The sequence below is a fragment of the Plectropomus leopardus genome, chromosome 9, assembly GCF_026936395.1.
Source record: "Plectropomus leopardus strain MGB_pleo_1.0 chromosome 9, ASM2693639v1, whole genome shotgun sequence".
Taxonomy (NCBI): Eukaryota; Metazoa; Chordata; class Actinopteri; order Perciformes; family Serranidae; genus Plectropomus; species Plectropomus leopardus.
Genome location: NC_142184.1, coordinates 2,151,012 through 2,178,210, shown reverse-complemented (window position 1 = coordinate 2,178,210; position 27,199 = coordinate 2,151,012). Strand labels below are relative to the sequence as shown.

At 40.9% G+C, this 27,199-nt stretch overlaps 2 protein-coding genes across 6 annotated transcripts; one reads left to right on the top strand and one right to left on the bottom strand.

Annotated features, from left to right (window-relative positions):
* Positions 1–663: 663 nt before the first annotated feature.
* On the top strand, positions 664–22,128 carry LOC121946524 (protein NDRG3-like). Of its 5 annotated transcripts, none has more exons than XM_088081634.1 (17): positions 664–821; positions 3,259–3,342; positions 3,868–3,900; positions 9,081–9,186; positions 9,346–9,466; positions 10,488–10,550; positions 11,395–11,455; positions 12,158–12,244; positions 12,526–12,582; positions 12,700–12,803; positions 13,804–13,869; positions 13,970–14,021; positions 14,201–14,248; positions 15,527–15,562; positions 15,932–15,983; positions 17,225–17,263; positions 18,915–22,128. In XM_088081634.1, exons 2-17 carry the CDS (start codon positions 3,283–3,285, stop codon positions 19,082–19,084), a joined length of 1,155 nt encoding a protein of 384 aa, XP_087937760.1. In that variant the 5' UTR covers positions 664–821; positions 3,259–3,282; the 3' UTR covers positions 19,085–22,128. The 5 variants fall into 5 exon arrangements, with proteins under 5 accessions (XP_087937760.1, XP_087937759.1, XP_087937761.1 ...); XM_088081633.1 differs by having other exon boundaries at positions 665–821; positions 3,245–3,342; XM_088081635.1 differs by lacking the exon at positions 17,225–17,263 and having other exon boundaries at positions 665–821; positions 3,245–3,342.
* A 595-nt stretch (positions 22,129–22,723) lies between these two features.
* rfc2 (replication factor C (activator 1) 2) lies at positions 22,724–26,933 on the bottom strand. The gene is made up of 6 exons (XM_088081638.1): positions 26,628–26,933; positions 25,463–25,568; positions 25,221–25,322; positions 24,353–24,611; positions 24,008–24,268; positions 22,724–23,079 (listed from the first exon to the last, which is right to left on the bottom strand). The coding sequence occupies exons 1-6, from the start codon at positions 26,860–26,862 to the stop codon at positions 22,969–22,971; spliced, it is 1,074 nt and encodes a 357-aa protein (XP_087937764.1). The 5' UTR covers positions 26,863–26,933; the 3' UTR covers positions 22,724–22,968.
* Between the last annotated feature and the right edge of the window lie 266 nt (positions 26,934–27,199).

Here is a 27,199-nt window from a genome sequence, read left to right as displayed (position 1 = left end):
TCAAAATTAGCAAAGATTTGGAAAAAAGTAAAGTTACAAGAAAAATACCTGAAAATAAGCAAAAATGAATAAAAGAAAAAATAAAAGAAAAATTATCCCAAAAAAATGCTGAAAAAAAGTTTATCTTATTTTATTTTTTCTCTAACAATACATTTTCTGCACACTTCTTCTTGTATATATATATATATATATAGACAGATAGATAGATAGATAGATAGATAGATAGATAGATAGATAGATATTTTTATTGTCTATTTATTTATTTTTTGCAATTGTGGGACATTTTTTGCCAAGTTGGACATTGCCCTTTGTCCCCATATTTTTGAAAAAAAAAAAAAGAATATATATATATATATATATATATATATATATATATATATAATTTTTCAGCATGATTTTTTACAGTCTTAAAAAAAAAGTCAAACCCCAGCCACTCCACTCCTCTGATAAATAAAGTACAGTCCCTTACAAAGCCCTCCTCTCTCCTGACATTGGTGAAGTTTGGCGTGTTTAACGCAGGACTTTGAGTTATTGTGGAGTAAAATATTATTTTAGTTTAAATGTGGTGAAATCTGACACCTGTCGTGGTCTCGGTGACCTCGTGACCGCCGGCTCAATGAACGACCTGTTGTTTACGGTGACGTAGCTCCGCCCCCTGAGTGTCCGCGTGCTGCTGACAGTTAGTTCAGCCAGAGAGAGGGGAGGCTCGCGACCAGCTCAGCTCCGCTCCCGTCGTTAGCAGTTAACGCTCAGCTAACCGGGAAACTAACTAGTGGGAATAAACGGATAACTCGAGCAGCTTCCGGAGCTAACGGCTGACGGTGAGTGGTCACGGTTAACGGTCAGTTCAGCCGCTGCCGTAACGGCGACTAACCGAGCAACGGCTAACTTAGCCGACGAGCTAGGTTAACGGTTAACTGTGCTAGCTCATTGGGCTAATTTTCGCGTTAACGGTAACTAGTGAGTGAACCGAGTGAGCTCGGAGGTTATTGTTGCGTCCTTGTGAGCCTCTATGGCGATGGTGTATTTGGTTACAGGTGTGTGTGTGTGTGTGTATTTGTGTATGTGTGTTTGTGCGTGCGTGCGTGCGTGCGCTCGCTCGTGTCACTATGGGGTGAAACGTCTCCCGTAGTAACCGTTGCTAAGCCCGAGCTGTCTGTCTGGAGCTAACATTAGCATCCAGGCTCGTTAATTAGACAGCGGTAACGGTACATCATCATCTGCAGAGAGCTGTGTGTGTGTGTGTGTGTGTGTGTGTGTGCGCGCGCGCGCGCGCGTTTGTGTGTGTGTGTTTGTGCGCGCGTTTGTGTGTGTGTGCGTGTATGTGGGCGGACAGCGGAGCGGAGAGCATCGGTACACTCAGTTCAACATAAAAAGACAATCTTTATTGTTGCAACTGTTGACATTTTTAATCAATTGATTTTTTTTAGTGAAAATGATTGAATCTGAAAAACGTCTAAGGCGACAAGTTACCAGAGAAACAAAGTGACGTCTTCTGCATATCTGTTTTATTATTTATATCCATTCAAATGTTTAGTGTTCATATATGTTTACATGCATATTAGGGACTGTTCTTTACTTATCAGAGGAGGGGAGTCGCTGCAGTGTGACTCTGTCTTTTTTTATGTTTTGATTTGGGGAAAATGCAGGTGAATGAAACCATCACACACCAGAAAGAGCAACATCCAGTTAAAATGCAACACAAACAACGGTCGTGTATGAACGTGTAAATTTTGATTTCAGTGAGGATTTTAGTAGCAGTCACATTGACCAGGAGTGCTATTTTCTTAATCCTTTAAAACTGAAGTTAAAAGTTACAGATGAATTTCTGGTGTAGCGAAGGCCTTGTTTTTTCACTCTTGTGAAACGCCTCCCCATCCTTCTTTGCATCCTAAACTCAATTTATGTAAGAAAAAATCTCCTGATAAATGATAGATTGCCCGCCTACATGCTTAAATTAAATATGTGACATTAACAGAAATAAAAATAAATGCTGATGTTGCTAATGCAGAGCAGTCTTAACTGTCCTCTTCCTGCTGGAAGGAGAAGCTGAATCCATCACAGCAGTGAAGGCAGCTAGAAACTAGTTCATCCACAGCTGTTGAGACAGTTTGGTTTAAAATATTTTCTGAATGAGGAGGATTCAAAGACACATCTGCACCAACGCAGACAGCCAGAGCCCCGGATAATACGAGAAGAAGTGAATCTCCAGGTTTTTCGGTGTCATATCCATGAATATGCTGAAAATACACGATTTATGCTAATTTTGATTTTATATTTAGGATTTGGTGTTTCCAGGGAACACAGAGAAACCTGATTATTTTGCCTGCCGCACTGACGATCATGACAATATCCAGTTTCTGTCTATGCGTGTTGTGCCTTTAACGACTTGACATTTCTCTATCGACCACTGACACTAGCATCCACTAACAGCAAAAATACAATTTGTGAATGATGAAATACATTTTTGTACCATTGTTTTTAGACTTTAGCTGTTACAGCAGTACATCTCGTCCCTGTGCGCTCTGATCTGAGCCGTCGCTGCAGCTTCACAGTCAGTCAGTGAGTTAGTTATCTGTTTGGGTCAGAGCCAGATAGCCCACAGGAAGCTCAGCATCCATCCAAACAACTCTGCTGAAACACTGTTACCCAACCTGTCTGCCCACACACACACACACACACACACACACACACACACACACACACACACACACACACATAACTGGATGGCCTGGTGCCAGTGAGAGATCACTGGCTGTTTCCATTAGATTCACACAGTTGGGTAACACAGTTTGACACAGGTAGACACTCAGATAGAGAGGGACAGACAGACAGACAGACAGGTGGCAGAGCTCTTTGATGGAAAAACAAAAATCATTTATTTTTATTTTTACTCAAATAATCTGTTGTTAGTGTGATCGGGGTGTTGTCACGTACCAAACAGTCTTAAAATCTATTTAGTGAAAATAAAAACAAACCAACCAAAGTCAAAACTTTAACTTCATCAGTGTAGTTTTATTTTTAAGGTCTTAATTTACAAGTTTGTATCTTATTTGATTAATTTTTGAAAGCAACCTAAAATATAATTGATTAAGCTACCAATTTGGAAAAAAATTAACAGAAAACACTTCATCACATTAGCGGAACTGAAATCACAGACAGGTAGACAGATGCTTACATTTTAGTTACCTGGCTGACACCGCACCTGTCCCTCTCTCTCTCTCTCTGTTTGTGTGTCTGGAAGGTGTGTATCATCAGGTTCATTGGCTGTAAAGCGGTCCCATGATGGAGGAGCTTCACGACGTCCAGCTGACTGAGATCAAACCACTCCTGACGGGACAGGTGAGTGGGGGGCAGGGCTTGTCCTGTCCTGTACCTGTTTTAGATGGTTGGACGTCCAGGACTCTCAGCCAGGACTGTGGAGTCAGAGAATCTAAAGCAGGAGACATGTGACTTACAGATGAAGCTGCTCACAGCTTTAAGAGCTGATTAAACAAACTTTATTTTAACAGATGTGTTTAAAGCCGATTTCACTTCAGCCGATTTTTAACCAGGTCTGCGTCATCACCATGTGGGGAGTGTGTGCAGCAGAACGGTGTTCAGATGCCTTAAAGCAATTCATTTGCACACACTCCCAACGTGGCAGTGACATACACCTGGTTAAAAATCAGTTAAAGTAACCCTTTAAATTTCCAAGCGCAACAGTATTTTAATATATCTGAAAGCAAATGAGTACCGAAATATACAATCAAAACATGTCTTCTGATATTGAAAAGGACTTATAATCAGATCCATATCCTGGATACTTTATTTTCTGGAAAAATAATTTTATAAACATGATAACAGATTTTCGCTCTGTCTCCTCAGAATGGGGGAAATCTGCAGGACTTTGACTGTCAGGTGAGTTCAGCACCATCAAACCGTCACATAGTCAGCACACCTTTTCTTCTCCTTTAGTGGTGCTGCAATTTGAATTAGACTAGAGCAGCATAATTGACAAATATTTCATTATCATGTTCTTCGAAATTGTAATATAAAACATATTAGTGATAACTTAAGTGTATCAGTGTTTCTGAGAGGCTGAGAATGTAACATGATTTGTGATAATGTCGGTGTAAATCTTAATAGGATAAAAATTTTGTCACATGATGATATTGATAATAGTTGGACGTGTTGCAACCAAACCAAATATAACAGAAAAACAACAGGCTGAAAGCTAGAATAACATTGCTGCTGGTTCACAAAAAGAAGTGACCAGTGTTAGTGGCTGAGGCGCTACACAACAGAAGCCGCAAACATTTCGCCTGGTAGTTAAACTGACCGTGAAACGAAATGTGTCAGAATCTGTCTGATTGAGCTGACGTGATAATGATTGATCACATTACGTGTTTGCTTCTTGGTAAAGATTTGGTGAAGAATGGCAGTGCAAAAGCTCGAAATCTTAAACAGTGTCACAATTTTGTCAAGGATAAAATCAAACAAAACGCCAGCACTCACAGATACAGTTTCTTATTTAACCTTTCGGGCTGCTTTAATATTACACACACTTATATAGCTCTGCACACAAAATACTACTTTGAGTGTATTTTGTTAACCAGCATCAGTCTTAATTATGAATATAAAATATTCATCCATTTTCAGAATTTTGGGTGTCATGATGCCAGTATGTTTTTATGTGAAAAATTTTTTTTTTGATATTCTGCATGCAAAGTAGATTTTTTGAAAAATGAACACCCTGGGATATGTCAGTGATTGGCAGCAACATTGGGTTTTATACGTTATTATTTTTTGTGCAGTGTCAAATTCACCGCTCTGCACAAAAAATGCACCTTTCCAAATCAGGATATAAAATTTCAAACATTAATGTGATTTTCTACTTCAGTCCTAATCATAAATATTTAATATTCATTCATTTTCAGAATTTGAACCTTTTAAATGTTAGGTCTTTGTCATGATGTCATTATGTTTTTAGATTGAAAAAACCCACAAAAATGAATTATTTTCAGTATACTACATGCAAAGTATATTATTTTTTCTGCTGACAGTCTGGGATATGTCGATGATTAGCAGCTACATCGATTGTGACAGGTCACCTAGTGGAAATAGCATGTATTTTTGGCATATGCCAAATATGGTAACAATGATGTAATCAGATGGAAAACAGTCAAAATGACAAATTCTAGGTCAAAAGCCCAGAATGACACCCAGAAATAATACAAGTCATGTTTTTCTGCTTTGATTGCTTTGAGCATTTTTTGACTTTAACAGTCTGAATGTAACTATTTAGTTTCCACAGTGTATTTTAGACTTATTGTAGGAGCTGAGCTGCAAATTTACTGATTACACTCAAATACACAATCTTGCCAAAATGTGTGCTATATGCATGAACACAGTTAAAATGATCAAAACATGAAGAATGAAAAGCACGTAAAATCCCTAAGGGTTAATGGGGGCAAAACAAACAAAAACAAACATTTCAGCTCAAAGCCGTCGTTATTGGCCGACTCTGTGAGTGTAAGCTTCAGTGTTTGTTTTGCTTCTTGGTAAATAATCAGAGCAGCACATCAGAAAGGCTGGAATAAAATACTTTTGGTGGCTTTGAGAATCATATGCAGGAGGAGGTGGTGTGTGAGGGTCATTCTGTACACAAACATCAGGCTGAAGTGAGTTGGATAACCTTCAGCTCCAAACACAGATATCGATCAGCAGGACTCATCAGACTGACGTTAATACAGCAGGTCAGTTTGCATCAATGCCTCCAATCAGAGAGTTATTTACTGTAACAGCTCTGCCGCTCTGTCTGAGTCTCCAAAACATGAAAGGCCACATCCCCTCATTTCTACCAGACAGTCAACTGAAAAACAGTCTGAGTCTTCAACTACATTCACGCATAACCTTAAAAAGAAAATCTAACAAAAAATATATATTGTTATGAATGCCACTTTTTCTCAGTAGGTTGACCATGTGTCGTTATGAGAATGAGCTTTGTTAAAAAAGTATTGTTCTGCTGGTAAGATTGTCTTTTCATAGAAAATAGGCTGTCTGTGCAGTACAGTCTGACAGATTGCTGTAAAAAGACGACCAATGTAATGTTGTTTTTTTTTCCAGTGAAATACTGTAAATCTCAATGCCTTTGGAGTCAACAATACACTATGAATCTCATATCCTACTGTAAGATACTGACATTACACAGGAATATACTGTAGAATTAATTTATGGCATTGTAAAATCACAGTAGGATGCTGGCTCAATTTCTTTGAAAAACAGGAAAATGGCAATGAGCAACTTAGCATGAAACATCTCAGAAAATGCAAGAAAATAGTAGATCTATAATTTTATTCTTATTTTTTCTAAATAATTGGTTGTGAATTACATTTTTGGAGGTGATATAGAGAGGAGAAGAAAGCGTGATAAACCCAGTGAAGGAGGGTAACAAGTGGTTGGCCGCTGAGACCTTAAGACCTTCCTGCTCTCAGCCAATGACCACAGAGATTATTCCTCTTGATCTCATCACACCGCCCCCGCTCTTCCTCATCTCTCTCTTCCTGCACTTGACTGAAGACTAAAGGACGAAAGCTGACCTCTGTCTCTGCTCACCTCTTTTATATCTCTTGTTTATGAATCCTCCTGTCTCCTCTCTAACTCTCTAAAACACTCCCTCCTCCTCCTTCCTTCTCCTCCTCCTGCTCCTCTGTCAGGATGACAGACTCTCTGGATTTGCACCAGATCTCCTGTTCTTTAGGAGTTGGGGTGGTGAGTTAGCCAGTTAGCAGCTCATTAGCCTCCTGCTTTGCCAACTACCAGCTTAAAAGACCTAGCAGCTTTATAGCAAGTTAGTCAGTTAGCCTGCTCATATTGTTTACCTGCATCAATGCTGTTAGCATGCCGTTAACCCTTTGAAACCTGAGCTGACAGTTTTCTTGTGTGGCCTTCAGATGCCTTTCACAAGCATTTAAGCCTGTGAATCCAGATATCTTTGAAAAAAAAAAAAAAAAAAAAAACATGGGAAAAAGGCAATGAGCAATGTGGTATGACATGACAAGCATACTGTAAAAAATTAGTAAAAGATGGCAAGAAAGTTACCTGAAAATTGCCTTTAAAAAAGAATCATTAGTCATTATCAAATAATGACAAAAAAAAATATCAAGATAATTATTATTATTAAAATTTAAATAAACATTTAAATAATTTTAAATGGTTGCTGCCAAGACTATTTTATTTCTTTAGAATATTTGTTATGATTGAAAACCCCACCAAAAACATAGATAAAGAATAAAATAGTATACATATATATATATAACCTACATGTAAAACACACAACAACAAAAACACAAAAAATGAACAAACAGAAAAGTAAAAAAAACCCAACAACAATAAGAAAAGAGCATGAAATTATATTTTCTTTGTAAAATAATTTCAAACATATAATCATGATCATTAGCAATATAGAGAATTTTTTTCCTTTGCTTTTTTAAAATAATTTTCTAAATCTACTTATTTCTTGCAATTTGCAGGACATTTCTTGCCAAGTTGCTCATTTCACTTTGAAAGAAATGGAGCACTTTGCTTAGAGTCCAAAAGTTGAAATACTTAAATTTAAACTTACTTAACGTAAACTTCTATTTGTTTTTATGACTGTAAAAGCATTCAGTTTTTTCACATTTTGCCTTTTCACAGGCATTAACATTTTAAAGAGACAGTGATGAAAATGCTCCTTTTCTGAGCAACCTCAACACAATAGTAAGACCTGATGATAAGAGCAATAACTCACAAATGTCCTGTGGATCTTTACAGTCTGCAGTTTATCAATACAAACGTGTGCAGGTGTGCAGTTACTGCGTGTGTGCACCTGCATGTGAGGAGGCTTAAGCTTCATTAATAGTCTGTCAGCTGTTTACATGGTCGGTTCATTAATGAGATTACTAGACAGCACCTCAGCCGGTGTGAAGCCATTCATCTGTGCGCTCATCTGTAACAAGCTACATTATGTTTTACAGCAGGGTCTCTGATCTGTGAGCACACTGCTGTTTAACATGAAATCATATCACTGCATATTCTGATTTCTGACAAACAATCCAGCTGAAACTAGGAAATTTTTATTTGTTGTGACTGGAAATGTGAATGTTCAGGTTAACACGACTCTGAAGTGAAATTGTGATCATATTACTCATTTAAAGTGTTCTGTATTTTGATTACAATGCTGCACTTATTGGATTTGAGAGCAATCACTGAAGACACATTTTGGTTTGTTTACTTTGTTATTTTTGAAAAAAAAACCTTAAGGAACTGTCTGGATGCAGATATTTGTTTCTCTTTTATTGCATTGCAGAGCTAGTAAACTGTCAAGCATAAACACACAATTGATTTTAATAATTCTACGTAGTATTTGTAGTAGATAGATCTCGACATGCCAAATAAAATGGGAGAACAAAATAAAATATAAGCAAGAAGAATATCCCCAGATGCCCATCGGACAAATTCAGCAAACAAACAAAACCAAGTATTTCATGTCTGGAAAGGAGAAGAAGGAGGTGAATGCTTATCAAACCTACCCCCCCACCCCCCACCCCCTTTTTGGGCAATTTTATTGAAAAAAGTTAATTTAAAATATGAACATTTCCAATTTCTCCCTCAATATTCAGCATTAAACCAAATCTGATATAACCAAAAACACGAACAGATCAGTCTGAATAAACAAACACACACACATACACATCACAAAGAAACACAGCACAGAAAACAAAATTAGTCAGTCTCACTATCAAAAGCAGCCTGCCTGTCTTTATCAGATCTTTCTGCCTGTTTCTCTCTCTGTTCTATCAGCTCATATCCCTTCAATATGTTGTTTAAAAATGTTTAAATTCATTATGTTTGACATGTTTTTAATGCCACGCTACAGCTTTTTAAGATGGAAGTTGGGATCAGAGGTACATGCCCCCTGTGCCCCTTCACTCGACTGACTGCTGTTTATTTTACAGCACCGAAGAGTTTCAGTGGTGTTCACCCTGAGGCAGCCGTCAAGGTGTTTGTTGTCGGTGCAGACAGGACGATGTTTATTTGTTGTTTGCTGTGTTGTTCAGGAGCATGATGTGGAGACGGCCCACGGCGTGCTACACGTTACCATGAGGGGAGTTGCTAAGGGCAACCGACCCACGATCCTCACCTACCATGACATCGGACTCAACCGTGAGCTAATATGCACACACACACGTTCACAGTCATCATTCATCATTCAGTACATGTACCATAGAGGTGCAGCACAGAGGAAAAATATATGAGAAACAAGGACTCAATGTATCATATGTGTGTGTGTGTGTGTGTGTGTGTGTGTGTGTGTGTGTGTAGACAAGTCTTGTTTTAACAGCCTCTTTAACTACGAGGACATGCAGGAAGTGACACAGCATTTCTCCGTTCTGCATGTTGATGCTCCAGGACAGCAGGAGAACGCTCCTGTTTTCCCCACAGGGTAACACATGCGCACACACACACACACACACACACACACACACACACACACACACACACACACACACACACACACTGAGTATATGTCTTCCCCAGGGAACCGATTGTCGTTGTCTATCATCACAGAGCTGGCGCCATTAGGGTTCAGCCAAACACTGAATTGAATTTGACCAGGTTTCACACTTGACTCAGTAGCTGCTCCTCAGTTAAACATGACATCGTGTCCCAACAGCAAACTAGCGTCTGACTAGGGAGGTTTCCATTATAGATTTGCACAAAATTTAAGCAATATTTTAAAAATGTCAAATGTCAAATAACTGTTTTTCCACTTAGTGATGTTCTGTGACTTCTCCTCTGGCGATGACAATCCAAGAAGCAAGGTGATGGATGTTCAAAACATTAGCAGCTTTATTTCTATTGCAGCCACCGCACTAGCCGTCATTATTTCAAATCCAAGGCCACGTAGGCGTGTTATGGAGCCATGATGGAAAGGCGAGCCCCTTATATGTGGGAACAGCCATGTATAAGGTGCTTGCTGTAATATTTTTACATGTATTTTAAAAGTCCAGTTTTAATCAAATACACAATAATTAGACTTTTTCTAACAACATGTAAACGTACTGAGTGACGAGGACTCTTCTGTGTCTTGAAATTAAACAAACAAGGATTTCCAGGACTATGTGTCAGTGGAAAGAGCTCAGTGCAACACAGTGACATCACTCAGATAAATGTGCTCAGTGATGTGCAGGAGCATTTTCTACAGGCAGTTTTGCTTTTCAACTTTGTACACAAAATATTGGATATGAGGTTTAGAAAGATTTGAATCCAATTCAAGTTGTTGCTGTTTGTTGATTTTTGTTGTCAGCCCCTCTTTTCATTTACGTCCTCCCGAGACAAAGTGACATGAAAGGTGTATATTGTGACAATAATGATGGAGAGATATTGTGTGTGTGTGTGTGTGTGTGTGTGTGTGTGTGTGTGTGTGTGTGTGTGTGTGTGTGTGTGTGTGTGTGTGTGTGCAGGTACCAGTACCCGACCATGGATGAGTTGGCTGAGATGCTGCCGTCTGTTCTGACACAGCTTCAGTGAGTCGGCTGTCTTCTTTGTGATGCATGATGGGTGTTTAATTAGGAACTAGCAGGACTTCCAGACAGTTTGTTTGTTTATCCTAAACAACAGAACTACACAAAGACAAATTTCCCTCCAGGGATAATGAAGTTTATCCTGATACCCTGCAGTTCTTCCTATTAAAACCCCACTGTTTTTATGGTTCTGGTTCTACTTTTTAAGTTATGTTTATTAGATGAATTGGTTTTTTTTCTCTTACATTTTTTTGAATATTTTTTTTCCATCATTGCAGTTGTTAACTAAAGCAATTAGTTTCTATTAAAAAGGCACATTATTTGTGTATTGACTCAGTAACACCCAAACAAAAATTGAATTCAAAATAAAAGTAGGTGGACACTTTTGAGGACGGAAACAATCTCTCAAATTCTTTTTAATCCTTTGAAACCTGAATCGACATCACTTTTTTTGTGCTGGGTTCAGACACCTGTCAGGGGTATTTCAACTTTTAAACCCTAAGCAAATTGGTTTGATTTCTTTTGAAAAACATGGGAAAAGGCAGTAAGAGACTTAGGAACTAGGGAAAAATGTCAAGAAAATTATAATTCCTTGTTCTTTTTGTGTGTTTTTTACTCTACCCCCTTTTTTGCTAATTTTCAAGTAATATTATAATATATTGTACTTTTATTTGGATAATTTATTGATTTTTTGGTGGGTCATTTCTGTTGATCATTGCCCTTTTTCTATGTTTTGAAAGAAATCAAGCCAATTTGCTCAGATTTCACAGGGTTAAATGGTGTCTAAAGGAAGAGTCACTTGCTCTTCTAAACATGTTTTTTTGTGTGTGTGTGTGTGTGTCATCAGGGTGAAGAGTGTGATAGGTATCGGCGTTGGAGCTGGAGCCTACATCCTCACCAAACTGGCTGTGAGTTTTTTTCACCTCACTTTATCAACAGATTAATGAACAAAGTTAGAGACGTTCTGTCGGAGCTCATGATGCTGAAATAGCTTTGCTGTATAAAAATGGCGGGCATGGGTTTGCGCTGTTCAGGGTAGTCTGTGCGTGCCGCGCATTGATGACGCAGTAACGATTCTCTCTGACCAATTAGTGGTCTGTATTGTTTCACATAACCTTTTAGTACCTCACAGTACCCGGGCGGCTTTTTTGGAACCTCAGGAGAGCAGGTACCAAAAAAGGAGGTTGCAGGTACCGGGTACTTTTTCCTAATGGAAAACCAAAAAAGGCGCGTAGACTAGAGCTGGTACCGTGTAGTGGAAACGCGCCTATAGATACCTCATTAGCCGCTGCTCTAAACTCGCCATGTGTCTGCACGGGCGCCATATTGGGAAGGGAAGATCCACTAGTAAACAAATACATGTATATTGAGAAATGCAGATTTCACAGCTAAATTTCAGTGACTTCCACAAATGTTGTGAAAGTATGAAGCTGAATTAAATGAAGTTGCATGAAATTTAAAGAAGCAGAAACTGCAAGTACTCTGGTAAAGTGCCAGTATCTCAAAATTGTTCAAATTACTGTCCATGAATAAATGCACTATGTTAAGTGATGATGGTGATGATGATGATGATGATGATTATGATTATGGTACTTGCTGTTGTGTTTCAGCTGAATGAGCCCACTCTGGTGGAGGGTTTAGTTCTCATCAACATTGACCCCTGTGCCAAAGGCTGGATGGACTGGGCTGCCTCTAAGGTGTCTCACACACACACACACACACACACACACACACACACGCACACACTTACTTTTATATGTTTTTTTACCCAATGACCCCAGTATTGAAGTGTGACAGATGAAAGCAGTTGAATTGCCAGTCGGTATTTTAGGAGTCACATCAGTTGAAATGTGAATTGGAGAGGAAGATTTAAGTGTCTGTGACACAACGAAACTGAAATCAGTTGAACTGCAGCTGAAACTTTCTGTGACGTACTTACTGAAATATGACAATAAAATGTTGCTTTTGTTTCCTGCAGCTCAGCGGTTGGACGAGCAACCTGGTCGACATGATCATGGGACACCACTTCAGCACTGTGAGGACTAACTAGCTTCACTAAAAGCTTTAAAAGATCAATTGGTGAATCTCCACTGACCTTTTAACAGTCTTTCTGTGTGTGTGTGTGTGTGTGTGTGTGTGTGTGTGTGTGTAGGACGAGTTAACAGAGAATATGGAAATCATCCAGACATACAGACTCCACATTTCTCAGGACATACCGCAGGAAAACTTGGCCATGTTTTACAGCAGCTATGACAGGTAACAAACTAATCACTGTGTGTCTGTGTGCAGTTTAACCCTTTGAAACATGGAACGTCATAACTTTTCTTGTGCTGCTATCAGACGCTTTTCACAAGCATTTAAACATTTGAACCATGATCAAATTGGTGCAATTTTGTTAAAACATGGAGAAAAGGCAATTAGCAGCTGGATGAGCATTGTTCCAGAAATTGCAATGCATTAGTTGATTTAAAACATTTTTTTTAAAAAAACTAGATCAAAAAGAAAAAAGCTAGGGAAATCAAAGCTGGACTGCACACACTGCGTAATGCTGCGTGTCAAACTGCTGCTGACAGATCAGTCCACAACATGTCATCAGTCAGCAGCAGCGTTTCCCCCATTGTTTCTTTTTCTTTTTTAACTCTTTCCCCACCAGTGACAAGATTTTCCGTCAGTCGGTATTTCGCTGTAGTGTAGGGGACACTGTTATGGATGTTATGCAATAAAACAACATTTCCACGTCCAAAAACAAACCAACAAGATGATCTAAGGTTCCAGGGTGACGGGAGGAGAGGACTACTAACATGCCGACAGGGAGGAAATATACTGTCCAGGGCGGCCCTTGGCATAGGCCATATAGGAGGTCGCCTAGAGCGCCACACGCTGGTGGGGCGCCGCTGGTTGCACACTGCCTTGAAAATAACAAATGAACAAATAAAGAGAGAAATAATTATAATAATTACCCGTTATCGGTATCTTATTGGCCACGAGAAGCTGGAAATTATCGGTTTATCAGTATCGGTTGAAATAATAATTATCGTGTATCAATGATAATAAACCCGCTGCTTCAGTCAACATATTGCTGCAATAAAGCTGTTATGTGACCTCAGCGAAAAGCCAAAATTATGTTTCATATCGTCTCAGCTGCACTCCTCAGAGTGTTACTCACTTCAGAAGGACTGTGACAGCAGCTGCCTTGAGTCTGTATGTGTATTTATGTGTGTGTGTGTGTGTGTGTGTGTGTGTGTGTGTGTCTCAGTCGTGCTGAGTTGCAGATGGAGCGGCCGATCCCTGGTCTGAATGAAAACACAGTCACCACACTCAGGTATCATCTCTTCTTTCTTTCCTTTGTTTAGTAATTATACATTTCCAACCATACATTCTGATACACCTTATATGATTGTGTGTGTGTGTGTGTGTATCAGGTGTCCCGCTTTGCTGGTGGTTGGAGACACGTCGCCTGCTGTTGACGTCGTGGTGAGTCTCTGCCCTGTTTCCATGACAACAGCCAGTATGAGACATCAACTTGTTGTAAATACTGTGTGTGTGTGTGTGTGTGTGTGTGTGTGTGTGTGTGTGTGTGTGTGTGTGTGTGTGTGCGCGCGCACGCGCGCGTATGTGTGTGCATGTGTGTGTTGGTGCACTCTTTCCTGCAGGTGGAGTGTAACTCCAGACTGAACCCCACCAAGACCACCCTGCTCAAGGTACCAGTCTGTCTGTCTGTCTCTGTGTGTCTGTCTGTCTCTGTGTGTCTGTCTGTCTCTGTGTGTGTCTGTCTGTCTGTCTATCCGTCAGTGTGTCTGTCAGTCTCTTTTCTCTGTGTATGTCTCCTCTTCACTTGTCTGTCTGTCTGTCTGTCTCTGTGTGTGTCTCTGTTTGTCTGTCTGTGTGTCTATCTGTGCGTGTGTCTGTCAGTGTGTCTGTCTGTCTCTTTTCTCTGCGTATGTCTCCTCTTCACTTGTCTGTCTCATTCCTCACCTAAACATCTGTCTCTCTTTTCTCACCTGTCTGTCTCTTAGCTCCAGTTGTCGCTCTGTGATGGTCAACCGTCTCAATAATTATTCTGTAATTTTTTTACTATTTTGGTGTTTTCCTTCTAGTCAGCGGGGGAGTTTTTTAACCTGGATGTTTGGAGAAATCCCAGTAGGCCTGTACAGCTCTGGACCAGTTCCTGTGGGTTGACTCATGAGCAGACGAAGCCGATAAATCTGAGCACGCACAGTTTTTGTCCTCTCGTACAAACACACACATGCGCACTTATTTAATTGCCAAACTGAAGTCCACAGTGGACGAGTAACTGAGCAGACCCTCCAAAAATGGAACAGTCCTGAGCTGAAGTCTGGACAGTGTGACAAAGTTCAGCAGTAGTTGACAACCCAGGTTAAACATGGAGAGAAAAATGTAACAGAAGAAATGCGTGATTTCACAGCAGATTTTCCAAGAGATTGCAATACATGTTGCGCTTTTTTTTCAGGTGCTCTTTTTTGAAATGCAGGTGCAAATGAAAATTCCAAAACTTCTTGCAAATTTTTGTATAATTTATTAAAAATCAGAGGTAGGGGATCCATGTGTGAAGTTTACCCCTGCTTTGCCGCTGAACATCAGAAATCATTTTTTTGTTACAGGAGATGATCGTGACACAAATGTCTGCATCTTCACAGCCACATTCAAGGAAGTGAAATCTGGTGACTTCACTGGGGAATGTTAAGAGTAAAACTTTCAGGAAACTGCAGTTGTTGGTCAAATTTGCCTTAAATTTGCAGTGATCTAAACAATTCGCAAGTTCTGCAGAAATTGTGGGAGTTGGTTATTGTCCAGATTAAGATGGTAGTCCCTGTGTGGACACATCAGTCAATGAATCAGAAGTGATGTCTTGTTTTGAATTTTGGTAGTGGGTTAGCCTTAAATCAAAAAGTTCAAACCTCGTGAGAGTGGCTTCTATTCTCACCAGATTATTTGTTGTTTTTTTGTCTTTCCACTAGATGGCAGACTGTGGAGGACTTCCTCAGGTGGTGCAGGTGAGTCTGAGCCATTTACGAAAAGACCATACGACAGAAAACTGGGCACACTTTCATTTCCATGCAAACATTGCTATTTATCGATGTGAGCTCAGGCTACCAGTTAAATGCATGTCAGGTCCAAACTATTGCTACTGTTGCATGCACCTATAAATCAAATAAGAATGTGTAGCCTTTTGGGGGCCTGAACATGCAAAATTTTGAAACCGGGTCCGAGAGTGCAGCAGCACCCCTTGTGTCACAGTGTAAACTGGCAAAGCACAGGCTACAACTTCACGCATGCACATTTGTTTGTAAAATCGCTTCTTAAGATGAAAGAAAGATCAGTTTCATAAAATAGACTGAAGTTTGTGTTTTTTCTTTCCTCAGCCTGGAAAACTCACAGAGGCCTTCAAGTACTTTGTCCAGGGGATGGGCTACAGTGAGTATCCTCTAGTGTTTCTGTACGTGTAACTGAAGGATGAATCAGCTCCCAGTGAAACCTGAACAATGAACACTGAATGAATCTGAACAGGAGAAGTTTCAGCGTGTTCACGTCTCCTCACCACTCGATCCCTCTAAATCTGACACACTGTTGAAATTCTTTTTTATTAACAAGAAAAAAACTTAAACTTAAACAAACACATGACTCAGACTGAGGTTTTTTGGTATTTTGCCTTTTTTTATTGGATAGGACAGATTAATGGTGTGTGTGTGTGGGGGGGGGCATGCAGCAAAGGGCCACGAGTGGGAATCGTACTTGCAGCCACTGCGGCAAGGACACTGCCTTCATTCGTGAGGTGCTTTATCCACTCAGCTGCCAGACGCCCCGGCTCAGACTGAGTTTGACTGAATTTTAGCAGTTTTTTAATATTGAAGATGTGTTTGGAGCTTCCTGTTGGTCTGTTTCTCTCAGTTAACATGGTCCCGTCACATGTCCTAACCTCTCTGAACTCTGTGTCTGACATTTTCCAAGTATTTTATCAAAATATTACCTCTAGTTTAGTCTTAACTCTTATGGGACATTACACACAGGCAATTCCTTTGTGCAAATAATTCATCAATTATTCCATTAATTTAAATATAGCTTTCTTGACATTTTACCCAGTTGTTTGGATCAATTTTTAATCATCCTGTCCTCATCCAAATTTTTAGGTAAAATTTCTTGTAATTTGTGGGATTTTTTTTGCCAAATTGGGCATTTCTTTTAAGTTCTCAGCAGTAAACATCTTTTTTTTCTCAGTTTTCAAAGTGTCAGACAGCTCGTGAAAGGCGTCTAAACACATCACAAAAAAACTGATGTCCATCCAGGTTTCAAAGGGTTAACAAGTTTTACTGAATGTAAACTAAAACTGATATTTTACACAAGGCTGCTCAATCAAAAGCTGTGTGTGTGTGTGTGTGTGTGTGTGTGTGTGTGTGTGTGTGTGTGTTTGCAGCTCTGCGTCACTAACTGTAAGTAGCAGTTTGCGGTGTCGTGATCTTCACAGCTCATGTATAAAACAGTTGGATTTCCCCAACACACAAATATTTAATGTGTGTGTGTGTGTGTGTGTGTGTGTGTGTGTGTGTGTGTGTGTGTGTGTGTGTGTGTGTTGCCTCTTATTACAGCTTACCACTCAAGCCCCTCCTTTCTTTATGCTCTTCTTCTTCTTCTTCTCTCTTTGTCTTTGTTTCCTCCAGTCCCTCATGTTTTATTAAACCACCTGAACAGCCAATCAGGTATCAGGATTTTAACGAGAATCTTAACCCTCCCACGACTCCTCGCCTGTCTCATTTCCATCTCTGTCTCCCTGCTGTTGTATTGTTACTCCTTCCCTTCGTCTGTCTGTTGATGTTTCCTGTGCCCGTGTGTGTGTGTGTGTGTGTGTGTGTGTGTGTGCGTGCGTGTGCCTGCGTGTGTGTGCCTGCGTGTGTGTGTGTGTGTGTGTGTGTGTGTGTGCGTGCGTGTGCCTGCGTGTGTGTGTGTGTGTGTGTGTGGCTGCATGCTGTTGATCAGCCGATCACACTGATGTTTTTTTTTCTCTGCAGTGAAAGAGACCAGCAGGCAGCGCTGCATGCCGTCAGCTCCGTTCACACTGCAGACGCTCTCATCTGATAGTTTTTAAACTGCTCGTGTTTCCACAATAACATGAACTGAAAACTATGAGAAGAGGAGCAAAAACAGACGATTCTGTTTTTGTTCAAACGAGTAGACCTTTCCCTCTGTGGGAATGTAGCATCCCTGAACCTGGAGCTCTCTGAGCGTGAGCTTACTTCCAGGTTCTTTCTTGTGTTTTACAAACTGGAGCATTTTGTCTCAGTTTGTTGCTTTCTCATCACAAAGTGATGAACTAAAGAAAATGATAGTTCACCCAAAAATGAAAATTCACTCATTATCCGCTCACCCTCGTGTCGATGGAAAGTCAGGTGTTTTATAAGTTTTGTAATTCTAAAAACACTGACAGAGGCGGGGAAAAGGCGTCGCACTCATCTCCCAAACAACCGAAACAAATGATGACCAGGATTTAAATGTTAAAAAAAACATAATAAAAACCACAAATGTCTCCATACTGTTCGTCTGAATTAATCCAAGTATCCTGAAGCCCGACGTGCCAAGTTGTTTTGAAAAACGTCATGTTTTCAGCCTTATTGTAGCCTTTAGCTCCGAATGTTGGAGCCACAGTCACACGTCAGTCGCACGACAGCATCGAGAGCTCACAGTCTGCATGACGCTGTTTACATGCCACTTGGAAGACTTCCCCAAACCCAGTTTTAAATCCGACTTTTTGTGGTTTTATTCTGTTTTTTTTTTTTTCGCATTTGATTCGTAGTCACTGTTTGCTTCAGTTGTTTGGCAGATGAGTGCAATGCCTTTTCCACATGAACCTCCTGCAGTGTTTTTTGGACTATAAAACTTCACCCGACTCTCTATCAGCATGATAATGAGATTATGACTGAAGTTTCATTTTTGGGTGAACATACTGCATTTTCTTGCTGTTCACACTGAGCAGAAAATGTGAAATATTTGGAGCCTCGGTGTGAACGGAGCCTCAGACTCACCGTCATCAGATTTGAATCCAGATTCAAATCATCACATGAACAACCAGCTCCTATACACACATACACACACACACACACACACACACACACACACCAACAACCAGCTCCTATACACACACACACACACACACACACACACACACACACCAACAACCAGCTCCTCCACACACACACACACACACACACACACACACACACCAACAACCAGCTCCTCCACACACACACACACACACACACACACACACACACACACACACACCAACACACCCACACACACACACACACACACACTCCTGTCACTGACTCCTCCTCGTCTCTGTCTCCTCCTCAGTGCCCACAGCTGGTATGACCCGGCTGGTTCGCTCCAGGACTCACTCGGCCTCCAGCGTCGGCTCCACGGACGGCGTCCGGAGCCGCAGCACCACCAACACGCTGCCGGAGGGCGCCGACCCCACCAGCCCCGGACTCACAGCGGAGCGCACCATCGAAATGACAGCGTAGGACTGCTCCTGCTCGGTCTCTCTGTACTCCTCTCCTCCTCAGATGCTGCGTGCACCTGGGACTTTCCTCCGTGTAGGACGCAGCCAAGCGGTTCTACGTTGTAGTTTGTAAACGTTCTTTCCAAAGAAAAAGGTCACGGCTGACTTCGTGTAGAGAAACGCTCTCTGATATATTTAGGTTTGACCGCTGTATGGGCTTCGCTGGCTCTGTTACTCTGTGCTCTTTAAGGTGTTGGTCCGTACTTTCTCTCCCTCCGCCCCGGAGCCATGCGGTTGCCATGGTGATGCTGTAGATGTAACTGTACATGGAAATCAGCTGGTTTATATTTACATACAGTTGTGTTGTATTTCTTCGGTAGATTATTTCTCTTCCTTTAGTTTGGTCCCTTCTTTTTATTATTACTCATTATTATTATCATTATTATTATTATTATTATTATTATTATTATTATTATTATTGTTGTTGTTGTTTTTGTTATGACTGTTGTTGATGGTTGATGGTGTTGGTTGCTGTGACGCTCGTTTCTGAAACTCATCCTACACACTAAAATACAGTCACGTTAAGGGAATATTTCACCAAATAGGTGAAGGTGTACTCGTCCCAAAAATACTTTTTAAGGGAAAGTTCAGATTTTTTTGACATGGGGTTGTATGAAGTACTTATCCATAGTCCGTGTATTACGGCACAGAAGCTATGCGATGCAAAAACAATACTATATTGAGATAAAGCATATTGATATACTGTTGGACCTGAACCGGCCGAGGCGTTCTGCGTATGATGCGTAGTCCCCTCGTCAGACTTTGACCCAAAAGTCCAACAGCATAAATTTGTAGCAGAAAACCCAACAAAGAAGACAAACAAAAGAAGACAAAGGTGCCAAGTAAAGTGCCGAGTGCATAAGAAATGTAAAGTGTTGAAAAGTTATCTATGATTTCACAGTTTGACATTCAACCCGTTTGCTAACTTGTAAATGATGTAAAAAGACAACAGGAAGAAGGTCCGGTAGCAACTGAAAGAGTGCAGCTCTCCAGCTGCCGGGAAAGAGTCGGACTCATCAGTAAACCGATTCTCCTCGGCTGCTTGTATACTGGGACAAGCGGATTAAATGACCGAATCGAGCTGTAACTTATCTCAGTGAGGTCACTAAACGGTTTATGTAAGAGTACTGACTGACTCTGGATAAGTACCTCACACACCTTCACTTCAAAAAACCCAAACTAGCCCTGTGATATCAGTTAGGCCGGTCCTGCCCCTGATGTCCGACAAAAGATCTGATCTTTATTATTATACAGGAACCTGACTGAGGACTTGATACGTGCACGACACATGCAGGAACAATCTGACAGCGCGTGTAACCAAACTTAAACGTTCAAAATAGAGTTGTCGATTTTGTTTCGAATGAGAAACGTCCTTCTTTCTCTCAAACAGCCCAAATATCTCTTCAGCAGCTGCGGTGAGACGCTGTTTCACTGACACCAGGCGGGTTTCCATTGACCCTCAAAGTGCGCAAATTGAAATTATGAATTTAAAATACGCCGAATGTAAACATCAATTTCAAGAAAAAGTTTTTACACTCTGTTTCTAAGCTGGTGTTTGAGGTCACATGATGCTATGAGCTTGTCAGTAGGAACTGGCTCCCTCATGATGCAGCGGGAGCTACACGTTGAGTTGCTCATCAGGAAGTTTTGAATCCACAATATCTCTGTGAAATCGTGGACTACATCTCCCAGAAATCCCTCATACGTGGCCGCTCCCACATATAAGGGGCTCGTCTTTCCATCATGGCTCCATAACACGCCTACGTGGCCTTGGATTGGAAATAATGACGGCTGGTGCGGTGGCTGCAATAAAAATAAAGCTGCTAATGTTTTCAACATCCATCGCCATGGTTACTGTGATGTTATCCAGAGGAGAAGTGGAAACACAGCCATCGCAATTTGTGTTTTATCGACATTTTGAAAATATCGCTTAAATGTTGCGCAAATCTGTAGTGGAAACCTGCCTATCGTCAGCGTGCAGACAACTTTTTCTGTAGATAAAAACTGACTAAAAGGGCTTTTTTCTGTGAATCGGCAGTTTTCTGTCTTGTATTTCAGGCTTCAGAGTCTAAAAAAATCACAATTCGCAGGTGAACTGTTGCTTCTTCCTCTAAAATCTTCCGATGAGGATCTTGAAAGTGGACGCGCGTGCTCCTTTTGTGTTTGTGTACAGGTTGAGTTTCATTGGTTACTGCAGCGGCCTCTCTGTCCGCTCGGCCCGTCAACAGCATGCTCGTCGTGGGGTTTTGGCATGCAGTCTGTACAGTGGTTTCAGTCTAGTGAGTAACAGATGTCTGTGAACCTGTCAACCCAGAGACGGGAAGAAAAACACCCTCACATGAAAATAATCGAGTTAAAACTTGGATTTCTTCCAGTGTTGTTACGGTTGTTGTTCCTTTGACCGAAAGCTGCCAGCAGCGTCGACAGATGATTATTATTTTTTCATACAGACTGATGAGCTCCTGTGCGATGCTCTTTTCGGCTTCAGTGACACTGATTTGACAAACTGCACTTTAACTGTCCCGTTGCGTTGAAGACGATGACAGACGGCCGATGTGCTCTGCACTGACGCGATCAGTCGGAGCTGTTGCTCGTCCCGCTGATGTCGGAGATGGTTTCTGTGGTTTCCATTAAGTCGTGCTCTGTGGCGCGATGCTTCCCCCTGCTGGAGGAGCAGAGCAGGAACCAGATCCCGCTGTTTGTTTGCAGCCTTCTCTCATTTCAGAAGCATTTTAAGGTTTCCTAAAAAGCTCTCTGCAAAACAAACGAAGATCTGAATTTTCCAAACTAATGGGGTCAACCCACAAACTCCGGTTCATGCAAATATTTAGTTCTTTTATTCTATATATAATACTAACTGTACTTCTACCATCTGTTCTTAATATTTATTATTACTTTTGAGGTTTGTACTGAAGCGTTGGTAGCTGTTCTGTTACTCTGAGGTTTGTTGTTCCATGACTTCATGTAAACAAGGTTTGTAATGAAATAAAGCTCGTTATCCTAAAAGGTGGTTTGACCTAAATATTCTGCAGCGGTGCAACAAGTATTCAGATCAGAGTCCTGCATCAGGTCGGGAGCCCTGCGAATAACCCCTAATAAAAGAATTGAATAATAATAATAGTATGTGTATTTCTAAAGCTTAAAAAAAGTTTATAAATTGGTGTTTTTTGTCCTACTTTTACTTCCAGGTCTGGTTCTACAGATAATTTCAATTCAACATTTTAACTAGAGCTGCGTGATATGCAAAAAATAAAAAAATCATATTGCCATTATTTTGACAGATATTGCCATGAGTCGCAGTTTTAGAGGGAATGATCATTTTTGCATTTCATTTTAACTGTAAAAACACACAAACTTTTGGTCTACCAAACAGGATTGTTGCTGACAGTGGTATGAAAACAGCTGTCAGATCTTGTTCATTTGCTCATCTAGTGTTGAAAAGCAAAAACATTTTTTAAAAAAACAACACAATTTTGTAAAAATTTCTGCCATTTGCATGAACAGCCAACGTTATCGAGAAATGAAGGATGACAAGTGCGTAAATGACGCCAAACAGTCCCTGTGGGATGATTAGATGATAAACAACAATAAACAAAACGTGTTCAGATTAATCAATGAAAAAAGGATTTATTCTTTCTATATATTTTTTTTAACATTGTTTTGTGTCCACAGACGAACAGAGGATGTCTGCAGAGACGTCAGGTTTGAACAGCTGACCTGCTGCGGAGTGTGAGCCGTCACGTGCAGCTCCTTCATGCAGGGTTTGTTTTTTTGACACAGAGGAGTCCGGCGCTGCGAGCAGGCAGCAGCGGCTTTTTAAGGCGGTCTGTCGGGGTGAAGTTGCGTTCAGCTGGCAGCGGGAGGCGCCGTCTTGCTGCAGAGTCGACCCAGCAGACCGGCCATCTGCAGCAGAGAGTTCACGCCCTCGGCCACCCGCATGTGAGTGAAACCGATCTCCTGCAGGACGGAACCAAAACACACAAAGTCAGTTTAATTTCTGCTCGTATCATTCTGTTCGATAAAGAGGTTTCACCCTTTGAGACTTGAGCAAACTGACTTAATTTCTTAAAAACATGGAAAGAGGGTGACAAGGAACTTAACAAGAAATGGCCTGAAAATTACCCCCAAAAATTAGTGCAAAGATGGAGGTAAAATACCAAAAACAAGAAAAAAACTGAGAAAACAACACAAAAAAAGAACAATGACCTCGAGAAAGTGCTACATAACTGAACACACTTTTATACTATTTTTCCCGGTAATGGAATTTTTTTTTTTAAATAATTAAATTGTTTTAATAATAATTAAATAAAATGTTAAATGTGATATAAAATGATATGTTAAATAAGAGCATGTCAGGGGGAAAAAAAACAAAAAATAATAACCCTTTAATACCTGAGCAATTTGTTTTGATTTCCTTCAAAAACATAACAGGGCGACGAGCAACTTAACAAGAAATTTGCCCAAAAAATAGCAAGAACTGTTTAAAAAGTTGCAAGAAAACTATAAACTAGAGCGTGTAGGAAAACAATAAAATAAAAAAAGTAACCCTTTGATGCCTGAGCTAATTGTCTTGATTTCATTCAAAAACATGGGAAATGGTGAGCAACTTGACAAGAAATGGCCCAAAAATGAGCAAGAAATTAGTAAAAAAAGTTGCCAAAAAATTGCTGGAAAATGAGTTTAAAAAAAAAAGAAGAAAATTAATTCAAGAAAGTGCACAAAAAATAGTTTATCTTTTCTGTGACCTAAATTTAAATATAGAATTAAAACAATTACAATTATTGTTTTCTGGACAATTTTCCTTCATTTTCTTTTTTTGTGTTTTTTTTATCTAATTATACCCTCAGCAGATATTCTGATCATTTCCTTGTGTGGGACGCCTCACCTTGATGAAGTCCAGTTTGAGGTACTCGGGCATCTGGTACGTCTTGCAAACCCTGAAGATGTTTCCGATGATGTCCTCCGGCGAGTAGCCCAACGCCCACAGCTGCTCCACCACCTTGTACGCCGCGTCGATGTTCCCGTCCACGCAGTGTCCCAGCATGCTCTTCACCAGCAGTGGGTGAGGCTCATCGCACACTTTGAACACGTTCTCGCTGTCGATGTAGCCGAAACCGGAGTTGGTTGACTGCAAGTTGTTCAACGCCTTAAAAAAAAAAAAAAAAAAGGAAGTCAGTAAAACAGCCCTGTGCTTTGAGCCCGGCGCCGTGCTGACCTCGTGAACCCTCACCTGTCTCATGTCTCCCTGCGCGGTGAAGATGACGGCCTCCAGCCCGTCGTCGGACACGGACAGCTGCTCCTTCTCCACCACCTCCTGCAGCCGGGCCAGGATCTGTCCGTCCGTCAGTTTGGAGTAACGCAGCACGGCGCAGCGGGACTGGATCGGCTCGATGATCTTATCGGAGGCGTTGCAGGCGAGAGCGAAACGCGTCGTCTTTGAGTAGATCTCCATGATCCTCCGTAACGCCTGCTGGGCTCCGTCTGTCATACTGCGAGGAAGAGGATGAAGGACGGAGACGTTAAAGGTATCGATTTTATTTACAGCGCGACGGATTATCTTCAGAGAAACCACATTTTCCTAAAACTCTGCCTTCGAATCTTGTTAAAATCTTTAAAGACACTTTTCTAAACATGTCTGAGGAACAATCTTTCAAAAAGACAAACTAAGAGTTTGGTTCATTTCCGGTGTTATCAGTCCGGTCCGGATTTTAACATCAAACAGGTCTGAACATCTGTATCCGGCCCAAACCTCGAAACGCTCAGGACCCGCGTTCTTAGACGGGTTTCTCATACAGACCTGCCCAAAACTTAAGCAACATTTCCTGAATGTCCATTAAACACAACGTGGAGACGAGTGTGTGATGGTGACTTCTCGTCTGGTGATAACGCTCCAGTAACCATGGCGATGGATGATCAAAACATCAGCAGCTTTATGTTTAGCCGTCATTGTTTCCAATCCGAGGCCACGTAGGCGTGTTATGGGGGCGATAATGGAAAGGCGAGCCCTCGTATGTGGGAGCGGCCTCACAGGTCGGACAACGCTTCCCTAAAATTCTGCGATAAAAAGACAAAGTGTCCGACGGCTCCGGTCGCCTCACCTGTCGGCTTCGTCCAGGATGATGATCTTGTGTCGTCCTTTGGGCAGCGTGACTTTCTGCTGAGCAAACATCTTGATCTTGTTCCTCACCACCTCGATCCCCCTGCGGACACAACAGCGACGCTCATCAGCACCAAACCTGAAGCCAGCGTGTGATTTCCCCGAGACTCGGCGCTCACGCTTGACCTTTGAAAGGGTTTATTTCTTGTTATTATTTTTATTTATTCTCAGCAGGAGTCTCACCTTTCGTTTGAGGCGTTGAGCTCCAGCACGGCGTCCTTCATGGAGGCTCCCAGCAGAGCGCGAGCCAAACACAGGATGCTGGTGGTCTTTCCCGTGCCGGGGGGGCCTGAAACACAACACTCACATGAGACATTTTCTCCTCTTTTCACAAAAGTCTGAGTTTGTGAAAACCGGCACGTGACAGGAAAAAGCTTTACAGTGCAAATAATCAGATTTGGTGTCAATGTGTTTGTTTTTTGTTCCAGCGGTGTGTACGGGTAAGAATTTAACGCCAAAACGATTATTTAAATCTTTTAGTCAATAAACAAAATATGATAATATTTATTAGTGCTTTTCTTAATTCTAAGTAGTAGCATATTTCAAGGAACAGAAGACAAAAAACTTAAAGCGTTTTATAAATGCTTTCCACTTTCACCATTTTTAGCTCAGATTCGCTGATGTTTTTTTTATGCTGATGGAGACGTTTGTCCCACATGATTTTCTCAGGGACCGTCAGAAATGTGAAAATACTTAACTGCGCTCAACAGTACTTTATGGTTTTAATGTTTCCGGCAGTATGATAAATACTTTTCTCTAAAAATTGGGGGCAAATAAATAAAAAACACAACCACCAACCGATGTATGCTCTTCCCCTGAAGCCAAAATAAAATCAGTCCCTTTTCATAAATAATGAACAGTCCCTTACTGTACAGATCCAGATGATCCATACAAAACATAATAAACTACATCAGCATGTATCATATAGATTAACCCTTTGAACCCAGAGCTGACCGATACGATTTCTTTCAAAAATGTGGGAAAAAGGCGACGAACAACATGGTAAGAAATATTTGACAGACTGCCAGAAATTAGTGGATTTAGAAATGTATTTTGTTGACCTGAGATGATAATAAACTGTAAATTGTGTTGTTTTGTTGAGTTTAGATGATAATAAACTGTTAGTTGTGTTGTTTTGTTGAGTTTAGATGATAATAAACTGTTAGTTGTGTTGTTTTGTTGAGTTTAGATGATAATAAACTGTTAGTTGTGTTGTTTTGTTGAGTTTAGATGATAATAAACTGTAAATTGTGTTGTTTTGTTGAGTTTAGATGATAATAAACTGTAAATTGTGTTGTTTTGTTGACCTGAGGTGATATTAAACGGTCAGTTGTGTTGTTTTGTTGACCTGCGATGATGATGTTGGGGACGTTTCCCTCTCTGGCGAACACCTCCAGCCGGCTCACCGTCTCTTCGTTCCCCACGATCTCCTTCAGCCTCAGCGGCCGGTATTTCTCCACCCAGGGCAGCTCGTACCTGCCGCCGGAGCCTTTCCCCGCGGCCTCTCCGGCTGCCGTGTCCGCCTTCTGCCCGCTGTCCGCCGGCCTCTGCTCGCTGTCCGCCTCCATCATCTCCACCTCCATGTTGGCTCTGCCTCCGCGCGCCAACCGCCGCGGGATCTCTGCTGACAGCCACACGACAGTAAACTGGAGCCTCATTGGCCGGACGTTTATACGTGACGGCGCTGATTGGTTCAGAGCAACGTGCTAAAAACTCGCGATATTTGCAACCGCCACAGTGAAATAAAAGACAAACTAAACAAAATAAACGCACAATTATTAACGTGTCGTTTTCAAAACCAGGCTACAGAAAATATTTTTCGATTAATTAATTAATTAATTTTTCTACTTTCTCAAGTTATTGTTTTAATCAGTCCTAATCATAAATATCAAATATTCATTGATTTTCAGAGTTGTTTTT